At 41.6% G+C, this 17,243-nt stretch overlaps 1 protein-coding gene and 1 long non-coding RNA gene across 6 annotated transcripts in view; one reads left to right on the plus strand and one right to left on the minus strand.

Annotated features, from left to right (window-relative positions):
- The window catches only part of LOC117939396 (receptor tyrosine-protein kinase erbB-4-like), a 238,984-nt gene that overhangs the window by 170,677 nt on the left and 51,064 nt on the right, over positions 1-17,243 (plus strand). For all 5 annotated transcript variants that reach the window (XM_034864733.1, XM_034864729.1, XM_034864730.1 and 2 more), the window contains 6 exons: positions 190-280; positions 1,700-1,905; positions 3,971-4,103; positions 8,201-8,294; positions 10,996-11,150; positions 16,393-16,437. In XM_034864733.1, the coding sequence (XP_034720624.1) occupies positions 190-280; positions 1,700-1,905; positions 3,971-4,103; positions 8,201-8,294; positions 10,996-11,150; positions 16,393-16,437 (724 nt within the window). The remainder of the gene's footprint in view (positions 1-189; positions 281-1,699; positions 1,906-3,970; positions 4,104-8,200; positions 8,295-10,995; positions 11,151-16,392; positions 16,438-17,243) is intronic.
- Positions 13,060-17,243, minus strand: part of LOC117939406 — a 33,495-nt gene continuing 29,311 nt past the window's right edge. The window contains exon 4 of the long non-coding RNA XR_004655578.1: positions 13,060-13,070. This is a non-coding gene — a long non-coding RNA (uncharacterized LOC117939406). The remainder of the gene's footprint in view (positions 13,071-17,243) is intronic.

The raw sequence follows: 17,243 nt of genomic DNA on the forward strand, positions 1-17,243 counted from the left end.
ATGGATTTTTGCTTTAACTTCATGCAGGCGGTGCAGCTCCATGACCTATGAATGAAGGCAACAAAATGACTTTGTTTTCCTCTTTTTATTATTTTATCAAATTTTTCCTTTTCATCTGAAATAAACAGACGTGAGGATTACTTGAAATGGGTTGATTAATCGTAGCTACTAATTAGTTCTTCTCTTTAGGTTATCTCAACATCCAGTCTTGGCCTGAGAACATGACAGATCTGAGTGTTTTTTCAAGCCTGGCAACCATCGGAGGTAGATCTCTTTACAGGTATGTCTTAATGTTACCTTTTCGCATTTTAGACACATATTTGACACTATCTTTGAACTTCCTGGTTCATTCAAAAGTGGACCTGTTAAAGATATAGCATCCTAAATGTATGGCTGTAGTCAAGTCCACCTTTGTCAAGTCCAAGACCAGGACTAGTCGAGACCGAGTCAAGACCGATTCCAAAAACGTTCGAGTCCAAGTTAAGGTGATTCCAAATAAAAGACAGTCAATACCAAGAAAGAAAAAAAAGAATCCTCTTCAAGACCACTCACTTACCTGTTCATAGTGTATGTGACGTGAGAGACAGTATATCTTCTACTTTAAGATAATTTAGCTTTATTATTAGTAATAATCAAAAAGCAAGTGCAGATTAACACACTGTAGGATCAAATTAGGCCATATTATTTACTTAAAATATAAAATGGAAATGTTCCCATTCTTTTACTTATTACTTGTCTTACAGAAGTGCTCGCTGACATTGTGTCTTTGGCCAAAATGAAAGTGATTTATACCTGACTGAGGTAAATGATGCTGCCAGGCGTTTACCGGGCGACCAATCTCACCTGTTCTAGATGGATTTTGAATTAAACTGATACCTGTTTTCTGAACGAGCGCGATTCACCACTGGCTTTTTTTTTAAGTAGGAAGTTACTTTAGAACAATAGCAAATAGGGCTGGACTCGGTTGACACCAACTACAATATTTGACAAGTCCATCAGCCGAGTCCAAGACAAGTCTGAGACAATAGAAAATCATCTTGAATCTCAAGATACTACATCCCTGCCTAATTGATACAGCATTACATTAACATACATTAAGAGTAAACATTTAAACAACGTTGTGAAAGTGTAGAAACACTCACATTTTAACAACTCAAATTACATTACATGGGTCATTTTAGATGACATGCTTATTTTATAAGCTGTCTTTGCTAAGAATGTCTTTCTCTTTCATGCTGTTTCTTACTGTGTTTGGATGGCTACCGTTGGGGCTAATGAGCCACTGGCCCATGTTGTTCTGCACAGAGGCTCTTTGAAGCGTTGCTGTCATGCAGCTTTGATTAGGCCCGTTTCCTTGCGCTATGCTTCTTGTCTTTCTCCTCCATTTTTCCCATTTTACTTTTTAAAAACATTGTCACTCCCCTGTCGTGCTCTTCACTTCTTCTTCAATCATGTCTTTGTAGGCTTCTTTCTCTTCTTGTTCTCCTTTCTTCTGTTTTTCTGGTCGGCACCCTGTCTCATTCTCTGAAATCCACTCTTCTTTGGTTTCTGCTCATTTTTTGACAGCCCCTTTCTCACTTCTATCTTCAAATCTCTGTTCATTTCCCCCACTTTTTCTTTACCACTACTTCCTTCTTCTTCTTCTTCTTCTTCTTCTTTTCTCATGATGTCTTGAATCTTTTTTTCTTTTCTCCTGTAGTGGAAGCGGTATTTCTCTGTTGATCTTGAAGCAGCGTTGGATCTCATCGCTTCAGTTCCAGTCGCTGGACGAGATCAGCGCCGGAAACGTATACATCTTCAACAACAGCCGCCTGTGCTTCTACAACACCGTGAACTGGACGTCTCTCTTTAGGACCTCGAGCCAGAAAATCCTCATCCGCAACAACCGAGATCCAAAGGAATGTAGTAAGTGGTCCATAAAAGAAAGCACATTCTGAGGGTGGTTAAGGAAATATTGCAACATCTTAAGATGGTTATGGTGTTTTAGATGGAACCTTTTTACTTTAAGTAAAGCTCATTTTAAGGGAAATACATGACAGAAATTTTTGGTTCCTACTCATGCTCAGACAGTTAACTTTTATGGGTGCAAAGTTTCCCGTGGATTGAAAAAAACCTTTTAGATATGTTTGCTTCCAGGCATGTTAAAAGAAATGGTGTTGTTTTTTTTAATTTGGGACTTTTAAAATGCAATTTTTCCATATAGTTACAGTGAAGATGAAGGTGTCAATATGTTGTTGCACTTGCAAAGCATGCAGGGGAAATAGCCTTAACTGTCAGAGAGAACTCTCACACATGACGACAGTGTTGCCAACTTTGCAACTTTTCAGATCCTGTTAGCGACTTTATTTCTGTAATAGCAACAAATTTAGCAACCTTTAGACCATCAGGGGAAAAACAAAATATATTGTAATAATTTCCCATGCATGCTGTTCTTATTAATCACAGTCCACGGCTCTTCTGCCAACAGTACAGGGTCTCTCCATCTCCACTTGATGCCGTGAGCAGCAGGCAGCCAGCCGACAAAACCACTAAGCTTTATGCAAATTATGCGCAATGATAGCACCAACATGCAAATGAACGGTTGACATGTGTTTTAGCAACTTTTGAAGCTAGTCCTAGCTAATTTTATTAGAAAAGAGTTGGCAGCGCTGCATGCTGATACACATTCACACAATGTTTTAGCTCTATACACAACCAGTGGTTACCAGACACCTATTAAGTTCTCCTGGTCTGTTATTAACTTCTCTTAGCCCTCTGATTAATTCCCGACTTAAGAGTCCCCGCATATCCCTGCAAATCCACCTCCCCTCCAGCCTTACACACTGACATACCCGTTTCCAAGGCGACTGTGTCACCGGCGTCTCCCGGTCCTTATGAAAGCGCTTATTCAGCTCCCTGTGAGGAAAGTGCTTAACGCGTCATGCACAGAGGTGGATTAAGCCTAATGCTAGCCCCAGGGAAAGGGACACCTGATGGAATGATGATTAGTCTCCATGTGGCTTCGGCCGCATATGGTCGGTGGAAACCGACCACATAGTGTTGTGGAATGAGAGTGTGGAATTGTTTGACAGAGAGATAAATAAAAAGTTTTCTAATGAATTGAATTCAGTGACCATTATCTCTTCTTTGATCATGTAATGTGTGTTAGACTTTGGCATTTTGTGCCAGGAATAGTTAATTGTTAGGAAGACAGAGATAACTACAAATCAAAAAGATAGGCTGCCGTAGTTTTTCTTGGCCCTGCCAGGCTGAGGTTGATATCATTAGCCAGTTAATGAGTGCGGTGTGTGTTAGAGATCGATCGATGGGGCCTTACACAGGCCTCTTCATTAGCTCAACCCCTGGTCTACCATTGACTGTTCAGCTGTTGACAAAGGGTTTGGCCCTCGCCAGGCGTCACTCCTGGGGATGTGTCACCCACCGGATGGAGGACACACAGAGTCTGATGAAGAGCATCGATTGATGTGGTTGGACTGGAAAAAAAGGGCTTACAGTCCTAGTTGGGGCGATCTTTAATGGCGTGTGGTGTTGGGAATACCAATGTTTACTCACACAAAGCTAGACCACACATAATCACACACAAATTTGCATGCATGTACACACACATGCAGGGAGATGCATACAGGGACACTCATGTATCTCCTAGGTGTGAATACAGAATAGACACAGAAACACACACACACACACACACACACATTTAGTAACAAGTGAGCTCAAACACACAATCCTAGTCTCTAGATCAAATTGTTCTTAGTAAACAATTATTAGATACATATCACTTTGCTTCTTTATATTATTGGTCAATTCAGAGCAATTTATAAACTGTATCATGTTTCCAGTATGCTTGAATTGCCTTATGTGTGTAGGTGTGTATCTGCAGGTTACAGAAGTGTGTGTTTGTGTTCATGCCTACGTGGAAATACTTTTATTTTTTTTCTTATTTATGGATTTATGTTCTTTCTCTCCACAGATCAGCAGCGAATGGTGTGTGATCAGATGTGTTCAGATGACGGGTGCTGGGGCCCAGGGCCTGACCAGTGTCTTTCTTGCCGATATTTCAGACGAGGGCGAACCTGTGTTGAGTCTTGCAACCTCTTTGATGGGTGAGTAGTGTTATTGTTGCTGTTGTCTTTTTTTAAACAAAAAAAATCATGTTGATGCATTCTTGGCAAATGTTTTCTTCAGTACTATGTTCGAGTTGACCTGTGACAAATCTCTAAACCCGGCACCAAAAATGAGCTTTGCTCTGAATGTCAGATCATTATGGTTTCAGGAGGATGCATCAGGTCCTTTGCGAACAGCGTTACATGACAAGCAGAGGAAATAAAATCAATTTAAACTGCTTTGATGCATGAGAATGAAGTCAAAACATTCTCAAGAGAGGAAGAAAGTCTAATTGCAGATTGCCATGAATGTAATGAAATGAACCAAGGAATTTCACTGAACAGTTAAACGAACATTTGGCTGCCTGTTACATCCATTGTCCAAAATCAATCAAGAAGATATTGTTGAAGTATTAAATTTTATTACAAATTGCCCAGTTGGGCTCACAGACACAAGTGTTTACCGCTTTGAGCTGGAAAATGGCTGACATTTGCGACAAAGGCCCTTTGAGTTTCCTCACAATCCAGTGATGTTCTGTTGTCAGTGTGAATAATTGCATTGAGGTCATTGCTTTATGCCGCCAAGAGGCACATCAAAAAGATCAATAACAACTCACCTGGGGAGAAACACTTCTTTGTAGACGTAGTTCCTGGTCTGTTGTCCTGATCTTGAATGAACGAGGAGATATTGTAAATCATCCATCCACCCATAAGACCATACCGGCAGCCACTGCCACAAGATAAATATGAATTTCTTGCAAGCAGTGATGTCAAACTTGTGTTCTCCCCGGGGGAAGGGGAGAAAGTGCACGTATGTGTGTGAGAGAGAGAAGGTGTGTGAGAGCGAGCAAACCCTTGGTCATGTCGACTTGTTGCTGGTCCTTTTCTCGGCGCCAGTTGTGGGAGGGAGGCTTTGAAGTTGCCGGGAAAAACAGCTCACAGCGAAGGCTTTGAAGAAGACTGCTGAGGACGAGGCGCGTGGCAGGGAGCTGTTGAAGCACACTTGTTTCCTATACTGTAAATACACTCAGTCACTGTGAGTCGTTGTAAGCAAGATTCGACAGGCCCACTTCTTGCTTTGTGGAATCAAAATGTCCCAAAGGTTTGCCTGATGTAAGAAGTCACCACCTGCCATGCCCCATGCATGTTTGGCAGATAAAGAGGAGCTTTTGTTGAGCTGGAAAAAATGATAACCTGTATTTCTCCCGCCCTGGTGACTACTATTATATATGTTCTGTCTCAAGCCATTACAAATCTTGTACTGGTGCATTTGTTGCTAAGCTTAATGTTAGTCAGTAACAGCTAGCGTAGTTTGTGTTTAAGTCCCTTTGTTAAAATATCGGAAAGTTTATTGACAAAATGAACCCATTTTACATTGTGAATAAGTCTTAAACAAGACTAAAATAAGAATGAAAGTAAGTCTGAAAAGGCTTTAAATAAGATCCTTAAAATATCCCTAGAGAACAAAGTTTCAGCCTTTAAAAGAGTATTACATTCATTCCCAGAATTTGTTCCTATGTGGGGTTAACTAGCTCTTTAACCCCAGTCTTCTAGACTAATAGCAACACAATATAGAATAATACCAGGGACCATTATGTCTCTGAATAGGTGAGACACGAAAAACTTGCTTCTGACAATTGTGTCGTGCACATTTTGTTGTTCCTAGGTGTTGGAAAATGTCTACAGATGAGAATATCATTGTCAGTATGATTTTTTTAGTATATGACTGACCCCAAAATTATACTACAGATAAAGTTACTTATTTGCACGATGCTAATGAGAGTGAGTTTTGATTGTTGATCATTTGCATAGAGTCTATCCGTTTCAGCGGTATCTTCCAGTCTAAAGTATGATTGGGCCTAAAATCTTGGATTTAGTTACTGTATATGGGGTTCTACTCTATGTAGCATAGATTGACCTATAATATCTCTGTTTGCTCTGAATCTGTTTTATTGGACCGGATGTCTCCACAGAAGTGAGCATTAGCTCATTAAATATGTTTCCAGGTTGGTGATTTCAAAACTTAAGATGCCTCAGCTCACCCTCGTTATATGTCTCCATTCTTAATGAGGAAGGGCACTAATTCCCTTTAGTTTATACGTCTGTTGAATAATACAAAGGAGGAGCAAAGGCGTGCGAGAAGGGAAAAGAAAACGGCTGAGATGGTGTCCACTGGGGTTGGGGAAGGGGGGAGGAAGCGGATTAGGGAGGCGTTGAAAGTGTTTAATTAAAAAAGTTGCTCTGGTGTGTTGGCCATGCTCTGGTTTGCTGGAGGCTTGGAGGTCTGAATAGTAGCCACAGTCCTGCTTAAATTTCTGCTAAAACAGGGCTAATCCCCCATCAGGCCATGCCCCAAAGGGGGCCTTGGCGCGCACTTCCAGCCGTGAAGGGGGCCAATCAGGAGGAACGGCTTTGACGGAATGGAAATGACCCTGGAGAGCACCGCTGCTGAGGTCTTTGTCTCTCACCCATTCTCCTCCCATGTATTTTTTTTTTCTCTCAACCAACAAAAGAGTGATCTCTCCACTGCCTGGACTCCTTTTCTAAAGGATTCCCATGGACAGAGCTTCCAGGAGAGAAATCTAATTTATTTTGGAACACGGGAAATAAAGACGAGGGAGAAGTGTAAAAGAAAGCAATGGGAGTTTCCTTTGAGTCCACTGGAAATATTATTAACAAAAAGGACACTCGGTGATACTGGATGTTTGGATGTTTGAATGTTTGAGACAAACTGCTGTGAACACGAAAAACCATCAGGACCATTAAAAAACGCCCTGACATTAAGGGTCTGTAAAATGGAATTTTTTTATTTTATCTTTACTTTTATTGCTCTGTAATGTGATACTGTGGAACTCTGCGAGTGTCAGAATGTCTCTCTTCTTTTTTGTAGCTTTTAGAAACACCAAGTCTAAAAGGTTTTCCTCTAATGTTCCCCACACGTAAATGCATAAAACACTAGATACCCACACAAGATCTGAATTTCCCAGTGCTAAATCACACAAAAAAAACTCACAAGCAGGGATCTGTTGAATCTTTCTTCCACCCTATTAGCATTGCATGCAAATACAAACAAAAACACACACAGGGAGTCACTCTCGTTATCTCACCACTGTGAGAAAGAGGCTTATTTAAAACTGGTGAATCCTACTCTGAGGATGTCTGTCCTCTGCATCAGCTCATTGATCCCTCTAATGTGAAAAGTGTTTTTGATCAGCAGCGGTTGATATTGATAGCAGTCATCCTCTGCTTGCCAGAGACCCCACAATTCAAAAACAAAAGATAATGTGCTGATTCTGACACAAACAAAGGAAGACATTTTAGATTGGGTGCATGCCCACACACACACACACACACACACAGATATATATAAGTATTCAACAGAATGTCCTGAGGTGCTGTGCAGTTCTTGTTGATGTAATTGCAGTGTATAAACCCAATATTAAGCTATATTTGTTGTTTCTATTCCTTCAGAAGTCTAAGTGGAAACACGAATCCCATCATCTACGCACATGGCTCTAACTGCCTGAATAAAGAGTCAGTTGCACAAACTGCAATGATTATTAGAATTGATTACAGGATGAAGAGCACATTTCTCTGACTTATCGGTTTTGCTTTTTCGTCTATGCTTGCAACTTCTTTCCATGCCCTCGTCTTACCTCTTCTGCCGTCCTTCCGTTTTTCTCATTCCCTCGTACCAGCTCCTCCTCACCTTCTCCTCCCTTCCACGCATCCCCTGGTGTTTGCCCATGATTTAAAAAGCTGTTCACTATTCATGGGACTTCTCTGTTATCATATTGACCATACTGAGCCTTTAACTTGATCAAATAGTCTTAGGCAGCAAGCTGCCCTGCATGCCCCTCTACCGGAGGGCACTCCAAGCAGTCAGTACATGTAGGAATGGAGGAGATGGACATGAGTAAATTAAGTTTGAACCTTGCTTTCTTGTCGCTGTATTACATGTTGGTTTTAAATCAAAAGGCTGCTATGAACAGCTAGCGCTCATACACACACACACACAGCAGGCTCTTAATCAATATTTCAATGTGGCAATCAAATCTATAATACGAGCACCTCTATCTCAATTTTCTCTCAATCAGGGAAATGCGTGAATTTGCCAATGGTTCTTTGTGCCTGGAGTGTGATAGCCAGTGTGAGAAGATGGATGGGAACACCATAACATGTCTTGGCCAGGTAAGACCCTCCTGAATCCATTTCCGACACCCTTAAGTTTAACTTTGTTTTCACCTAATGAAACTTTGGTAGACTTATTTTTCACTTTTTGATTAAAACCACTCTCATTTTTCGGTTTAAGATAGTCCCATATCTTGAGCGTGCTAAAGTGCATTTCCAACTTATTTTGTGGGAGTGTATCTGTTTTGCACACAGGATTTGAGAAGATATAAGTGCTGTGTTTGCAAAGGTGAATGGTAGGTTAATGGGAGGAATGATGAACTACTGTGGCTACTTTAGGAGGCATGCTTTTGGCAAGCAGACATGCACACACTCAAAACAGCAAAATGAGATTAGTTTCTGACCTTCCTGTAAAGTCACTTTTAGAGTCTTAGATGGGATCCCACCACTCTCCAAAATGTTTAAATATCCCTTCAAAATTTCACTAGAGATCCACGTGTATGCACAGATGCATACAAAAAACAAATGAGCCACATCATCAGGAAGGATCTTGTTTTGGTGAAAGGTGGACGTTTTAAAGTTGTTTTAGTCGTGCAACAGAAAACTCAGACTGGTATCTGTCCAATCTAGCTAGCTGTCTGGATTTACCTTGCAGAAATCTGAGGAGCAGTTAAAATTTCAACATAAAGAAAGCGAAAGGTAATGGACATCCAGTGGAATTTCCAGCGGCAACAGAGCTGTCCTGGAAGTGGAATGTTGTAATTATAGACTAGTTTAGTGTTACTAAATTAGGATAAACTTGGGCGCTGTAGTTTATTTTGAGTTACGTGTACTTACACTGTCCTGGTGCAACAAATGCTGATTAATGCATAGTCCATAACAAATTAATTTACTCCAGTTTACAAAAATATTTAGCCTTTTTTTAAATAAAACACATTATGACCTTTCTTTTTTAATGTGGAGAATGTCTTTAATTGGTATTTTAGTTCTAGTCTTAAACTAGCTTTTACATAGTACAGGAACCATTCACCAGTCACACACATTCACACACTGTGGCCGAGGTACAAGGTGCCACCTCCTCGCCAGATGTTTATTATATTCACACACATTGACACTCTGATGGCGCAGCATCAGGGGCAACTCAGGGTTCAGTGTCTTGCCCAAGGACTGCAGGGCTAGGAATCAAACAACCAACCTTCCTATTTCATGCAACCGCTCTGCAATGGACCGGATCACCAACCGTCCGATTAGCAGGCAACCGCTCTACCACACACACACACAGGCGCCCATGATGAATTGGCTTTTAGTTCTTTTTTTTTCATTTTCAGCTTTTATTTTTGACAGGACAGCTGCAGATATGAAAGGGGGGAGAGAGGGGGGAATGTCATTCAGCAAAGGGCCGCAGCTCGGAGTCGAACCTTCTGCGTCAAGGAGTAAACCTTTTTATATGGACGGCCGCTCTACCAACTCAGCTGTCTGGCCGCACAAATGCCACACATAGTAAAAGTATGTCAGAATGCACCGATTGGTGGTCCAGCACATCTTGTCTTTATGCTTTAGGGGTCATGAGTCAAAAAGGTTTTGAAACGTCTGCTAAACCACATATTTACATACATTTTCATTTAAAGTGTTCCATAACTGATAGATGTTTCGAATGAGGCACATGAATAATTTTTGTAGAATTTGGTAGTTTAGTTAGTATGAGTAACCTTGTATGGCTGTCCCTGGAAAGGGAGCGAGTGAATAAGAGATGAAGAGGGAAAAAGACTCCTCAAGGATGCACAGAGGTGGCTGACTTTGAGATGCTGGTCACAGTTGAGTAGTAAATAACACCAGAGTCAATCATCCACAGGCGTCTCACACACAAATACACATACGGCACACACAAATATACTTGACCGCATTCAGATATCTGTATGGGTCCCCACACACACGCGCGCACACAAATGCACACAAACATGCAAAGTGAGAATAATGTTTATTGATGGCGTGTGTCTCAGTGTGTCAAACTGTGAGAAGCTGTCCATCAGGTCATTGTGGTCAACATTAGCAACGGAGCGCGGTGCCAGAACTAGCGCCCGGAATACAACATTGCCTCTTGACAACAACTCGCGCATACAAACGCCCACACACAACCACCCATCTTTGCACAGTTCACACAACGCTATCTAGTCAACACCATAATTGCTTCACAAGCATAAACACACACCGAACACAGTTCTTCTCTTGCACACACACCACTACCCGCCTTACTTATTCATGATGCTGCTGCAGCTGAGATTGTGATCGGTTACCAACTTGTCATCGCCTCCATCACATTCAATGCTGCGTACTTTGACATGACCTGATTTCTTATGCATTTTGCCAATTTTAACAGCGGTGCAGCGGAATACACTCATGGTAATTTTGCTCAACATATTATAAATCACTGAATGGAAATAATGCGGGGTCCTGCCAGCTCCATTAGCCATGGTAGGAAGTGAGCAAATTGACATGATTCTGATTCTGTTCAGTTCTATTCTCTCCTCATACATTTTTTTATCTCTAGTCTTTGCTCTATTACACTCCCCCTCACTTTATTTCCTTAACCTCTTTGCCCATGATGTTGTTCTACATTTCTTTCTCTCTGTTAATTCCCGCTCTTTCCAATTTTTCTGATCCCTTTACTACACCCTCCTATTTCTTTATTCATTTCTTGTCCACCATCTCTTTTATTACCAATCCTCTGATCTCCCTCCTCCTTGTTGGGCTCTCCTCTCAGGGCCCGGACCAGTGTGTGAAATGCCTCCACTTCAAAGATGGACCCAACTGTGTGGAGAAGTGCCCTGATGGGTTGCAGGGGGCCAACAGTTTCATCTTCAAGTACGCCAAGGCCAACAACGAGTGCCATCCCTGCCATGCTAACTGCACCCAGGGGTAAGAGAAGGATGATACGTAAAGATGTGTGTCTGCGTGTACAAATTATTGCATTTCTTTCAAGTGTTTTACGAGTGTTGAGCATCCTCGGGGTTCGGTGCTTTAATGTCGTAAAAAGCATCATGAAGACTGAATACTGCTTTGGACATTCGGCGCCTCCCATCCAAGGGCAGAGAGAAAAAAATAAAAAAGACAGAAGGAGAGATTCCCTGACCCTGTGGGTTTCGGTGAGGAGGTAGAATGCATTGACCCTTAATGCCATGTTGAGTATAGTGCAAATAAACTATGAATGAAGGGATGGGTGGAGAGAGGCAGTAGCTCGAGGGGAGATATAAAGCCAAAGACGGGGGGTGGGGCTTGTACGGCGTAAAAAATGTAAGACAGAGTAGAAAGGAGTAGGTGGAAGAGGTGCCTGAGGTTCTAGAGAAAACTACATGAAGTGATGGATGGAACAAAGAGCATCCAAACACAAGAAGTCAAAAATCTAAACAGCTGCTGGAGGAAAGGTTTAACCCAAGAGCTCCAAACGGGCATACAATTATTAGAGAATAATTGGCAATTCTGCAGCATAATGCTTTCCATCTGCATAAGATCCAAAAGGTCCAGATGTACTGTACCTCATTATACAGTGCTACTGTTAGGCCTGCAATAATTCCAAATACTAATGTACAATTAATTGTCCCAAAAAATAATTGTGATTAACTAAATTGTATTTTTTTCTTTCTGTGAAATTTAAAATTATTTATTTATTTATTTATTTATTACTTCTTGAAACAAATTAAGTTTTGAGTGAATTGCAGGATGCATCTTGGTTGTATAGCTATTATGTGACCCAGATTATGTGATACCATATTATCTGGTACACATTCTATAAAGTAAACTACACTAGTTTATTATCATAAAACGTTTTGTCTAACTGTATTCTTAAACTGTTGAACAATATACAGTTCCCTTATATTTCTGACAGCAGAACCCAGTGCAGAACCCAGGGCCCCAGAGATTGCAAATTAAACTTAAATGGTAAATAAATGTACAGTCTAGCCAATACCAGGCTGTCTATCACATCTCTCCCTAAACATGTACACTTTCATGCAGAGTCCTCAAAAGCTTTGAGGCTGTGGATACAAAGAAAACTCACCTTCTTTATGTACCAACGCGCTTGGTATATGTCCCCGTCCTCTCAAGCGTCTTGAAGTCACTCCGTCCTCTTTGAAGTCAGTCTGAGCTATGAATATGAACTTGAGCCTTGGCCTTTTAATTAACATTTTTTACTGAACCTGGTATCATACCATCAAGGAAACAGAATGTGGGTAGGTGAAAAGAGGAGAAAGGTCGCTTGAGGAGCTGAGGTGGAGCTTGTTGGTGGTCTCAGCAAACAAAGTTACAGAGCTGAAACCTAGCAACAGGCCTGGAGATATGATCTGAAGTGGAAAGGTTATTTTACTTTCTCACTCTCTCTCTCTCTCTCTCTCTCTCTCTCTCTCCCTCTCTCTCTCTCTCTATCTTTCTAACACGCTCTCTCTCTCTCTCTCTCTCTTTCTAACACGCTCTCTCTCTCTTTCTCTCTCTCTCTCACATAGCAGGAGGTCATTCTGTTTCACGGCAGCCACCCTCTAAGTCAGGGTTAATGCCCAACGAGGTCTCCGTTGTCAGGTATTAATGGACGACGGTGAGGTGGGAACCCAGTGGTGGTTTTTGGCGCGGCCGAACCGGGCAGCCGCGTCACATGGTGGGCGACACGAGAATTTAACAAAAATGAATCAAAATCCACTGTGCCGTGAAGCGGTTTTCTGTTATCTACCAATTCACTGTGTTGGGAATTGGCAAATCGGCGTGCTGAGCCAAAACTGAGCCAGAAACAAGTGGTGGGCAAACTGTTGATGTTTACACTACTACAATAAAATACGTAGGCAAGCTGTACTGTATGATTGTTTTAGTAGCCTAGATAAACAATACAAACAAGAATTGTAGCTTTCCTATCAGCATTGTTTTAGGATTCATGAGGAGTTTACAGTTTTATTGTATTAGTAAATGGCGCTCTTTTAAAGTATTGAATGTGTCAACTCTCCCTGGTTCTTGCTTACATGGCGTTAGTAGTTTTAAGGAGTAGGAGTTGTCATACATATACAGGGGAGCGCAAGGACAGGTTGTATTTGTGATCTTATGTGGTGGGCCGGTCTGGGCCAAAAGGCCAGGGCTGATTCTTGGTCCCAGTCCACCTGTCACTGGGGCTCAAGCAGAGAGAAGCTCTTCCAAACTAGAGTTGATCAAGTCCTACCTGAGGACAACCATGTCCCAGGAATGGCTCACTGGCCTTGCCGTCATCAGTATCAGTCACTCAATAGAGGAGATTTTATGTAACATCATTAAGGATTTTGCATCAACAAAAGCCAGAAAGGTCAGGAAGGTTTCTCCAGGAAATAGGAAGGACCATGGATACGACTTTCCTCCCTTATCAACAAGATATATTTATAGTCCGCTCAGGTACAAGCCAGAAAGCTAACGCTATGCTAGCAAGATTCAAAGTCAATAACATTGTGTACAGTTGGCAAGCAGTAAAGATAATCTGACAGCATGTTGAACAACAAGACAAGCTAGCTTTCCAGCCATGGCATTGTCCCCATAACAAAATATGGACTTATACGAACAATTGTATCCGCGATGTGCAACATTACTGTGGGTCGCAGCCTGAAGTAGCAACCTAAACAGTGAACAGGATTTGAGATAACGTTATTCGCTGTGAAACAACATCCGTCCAGAGGGGAAGAATAACTTACTTGTTGCAGCTTGTGCGTTAACGCCGTCCAGTGGTTTTCAGAGGACGAGTTGGAAATAACAGATACACATTTCCTTTTTGTTTTAATGTAGCGCAGTTATTTAGTCAGTTTAACTGAAACTCCTTAACTGGGTGTCCTACATCACTTTTTTTATGGACACCCTGCAGCCAATCAGAATTGAGTATTCACCCAGACCATGGTATAAGTGTTGATAATGTCAGTGCAGGAGCTTTTACGGTAGGGGAGAGACAAAGTGAGAAAAGGTAGAAAGCAGAGCAGAGGATAGCTGTGAATTTGATGGATAGATATGTTATAATTATTCCCATGACAGCTTTCGCTCACACTCACAGGCACACACACGCAGGACTCTGTGAACACTAAATCTGTTGTTGGCATGACAACACCTCCATCATGCCTTGTCATTTTAAATCCTGCCCTCCAGCCATAGGGTGCTTTGGATTAAAATCAAGACAGTCTGGATATTTGAGGCCATGAGCCAAAGTGAGGCTTTGGGGAGGTCATAAGTCAATGTCAGGAAAGGAGCAGCAATGTTGCGGCTGGTGAAGAGTTTTTGTCCTGCTAAGAGACACTTCAACAGGGCAGATGGTTAAACCAGAAGCCTCATTACGCTGCCTCAAAGGTTTTTAAACCACATGGAGGGGCGGGGGAGATAAAGGGAATGCAAAGAGGGAGAAATGTGAGGCAAAGATGAGTTGAAAGGGACTGGCGCATGCTGTTGTTCTTGAAACAACGCAACGTTAGTAATTGTAGTTTGGCCAGCTGATTTGGCCAGCTCATTGATAAGGTTAGCTGTTTGGAGCTGCAGCAGTGGCTGTCACACACAGCAGCGGTTTAGGGAGGTACTTTGCCCTCATTGCTGCAATTTGTGTAGTACTCTGACTTTTCAGAGTCAAAACTTGGGCTGCACAATAAATTGCGAATTTACCGTTATGTTGGTAAATGTTGATATGGAGGTACACGTATCGCACCACTTGCTTGAACTGCAATAAATGACAGCCTATAACAGGTGCCATGCATTCACTCTGCATGTTTAACTATTTGGCCAATTAGATGAAGCCCTAGTGCTCTATATGCCGGCTAAGGTGGCAAAGAGCAAGGATGTGAAGCTATAGCTCTTGGAAAGATATTGAGTGATATCGTCATTGCAATATTCAACTTTTTAAATGCAATGTGCTGCAGGTCCCGCTGCGTAGAGGAGTAAACCTCTATATGGGCGCCTGCTCTTCCAACTGAGCTATCCGGGTGCACATATTTAACAATTGTATTGCATATCGCATGTTTTCCTGATATCTTTCAGCTTCAAAACTAAGTGAATTCTTTTTTGTGAATACACATATCTTTAGATTTAGTTTGACCTACCCTTTTACCTCTGCTGTCTATCACAAACAAACATCCTTAAATCTGCTTAGCAAATCATAAAAAATACGTTCCTCCATATAATCCAGTGATACTATAGTCTGTTCATGCATGCATGCAAATACGTACTGTATGAATATGTACTGTGCCCACCTCATGATGTTTATTGTCAGACCGATCCTTTGTTCTCCAGGAAGGTAACTATGTACACACACACACACACACACACACTACAGACACTGATTGCTTGCTAATTAGCTACTTGGTGCACCATTTAATTGACAACGAAGCGACTTTGGAGGAGCCACCGTTGTCACCGATTTAATTCCAAAGTTAGTCTGCTCTCCTAATTTGCTGTGTAATTTGTTGTGTATTGTGTGCTTGTGCAACCTGCACACACACACACACACACTCTCAGACGCTCTCTCTCTCTCACACACACACACACACACACAGAGGAGCATTCCAAAAACTGTTCTGCTGTGTCTATCCTGCTGCTCAAAGTCCTCCACTCAAGGAGCTAGAATTAATGAGCAGCCAGTCTGCTCTAATCACTTCCTGCTTACCTAAATGCTAAAACCTCCACTTGTCTCTGATCGGCGTGTTATTAGCACTATACGTTCCAGTGGCTTTGATTGTTGAGATTGTTAAGAAAACAAGATTGCTTGTATTTGGAATGAAGGTAAAAGTGATTGTGTTAAAGATGCTGAAACAGAGGGAGAAGTCCCTGAATCAGAGTCAAATAAAAAAGAACTTGTTTTTCAAACGCGAAACAAGAAAATAAAACAAAAAATCCCCAAAGGTTTGTCACGGCACTTTGTTTGGAAAATGCTCCCAGGTGATTCAGAAATGTTTTCTCAGTCCACAAATCCATTTAAAATACCACGTGAAACAGACAAGAACAATGCTTTCCCTTCCAAACACTTCTTCCTGTCATTTTGACAAATGGTCATTGGTGCTCATGGATTCAGTTTTTTTACAGGTCCCTGCCCAGTGACAGCTGATTGACGTGGAAGAAAGACAACACGGTTACTCATAACCTGTCCCTGATTTAATGGATGATCTCTTTTGGTTTGTCTGCCCCGCAGGTGCATTGGGCCAAGACTCCAAGATTGTGTTGGGATGATGGACAGGTAAGGGGATCTCAGGATACACATTTTGAACGTAGGACTGGGAGACCACAATCAGATTCTGCCACTACTCATTAAAGTTTCTCATGAAACTCATTATCATGAGGGCAGTCAGTTTTTGTATTTTATAATTAATAGATTGTTTAGGAGTGTTTTCTTCTGGTCTAATTTGTGTCACTGGTGGCATGTAATATGTGTCATTGTAATTATGAGTGAGAGTAAAAATGTTCATGGGATTTAAACGTACAGCAAATAGCATTCAGCATATGTTCACACAAAAAGACCCAAAAGTTGAAGCAAATTCAACTTTTGCAGAGATGCAACCTTACATCACCCTGCAGTGGCCAATCACATAACCATCCATCAGACTTGGCAGTCATTCTGAGGCGTTGTGAGAGTCCTGTACAATAAACAGGAAACATCACTCCCATTATCGGTGCTACAAGTACGTTTTAAAACACTATGAGGCTAAAAAAAACTAAACACAAGCGCCCAGGAGGTTCTGTAACAGCTGACTATTTCCTGCAGCAACAAAGAAAGCACAGTCTGTTTTCGTTCTCCCTTTCTCGTTGAAATGAAGCTGCCTTCAAGTGCGGTCGGGAATATTGAGATCTATAAACGATCTGAAAAGAATAATTGTGAAATATATTGTGTACTTGTGCTACATTGGGGTGTTAAATTACACAACATGACGTCACATAAATGGGCCATTTAAGTGACACGCCCTACCACCGCACGACCCGGCAAATCGCCCAATCGCTTTCTTATGTCCGAAGGCGCCTGTAGAGACCTGAAAGATACCTTTTTGT

This window comes from Etheostoma cragini, chromosome 24, assembly GCF_013103735.1.
Source record: "Etheostoma cragini isolate CJK2018 chromosome 24, CSU_Ecrag_1.0, whole genome shotgun sequence".
NCBI lineage: Eukaryota > Metazoa > Chordata > Actinopteri > Perciformes > Percidae > Etheostoma > Etheostoma cragini.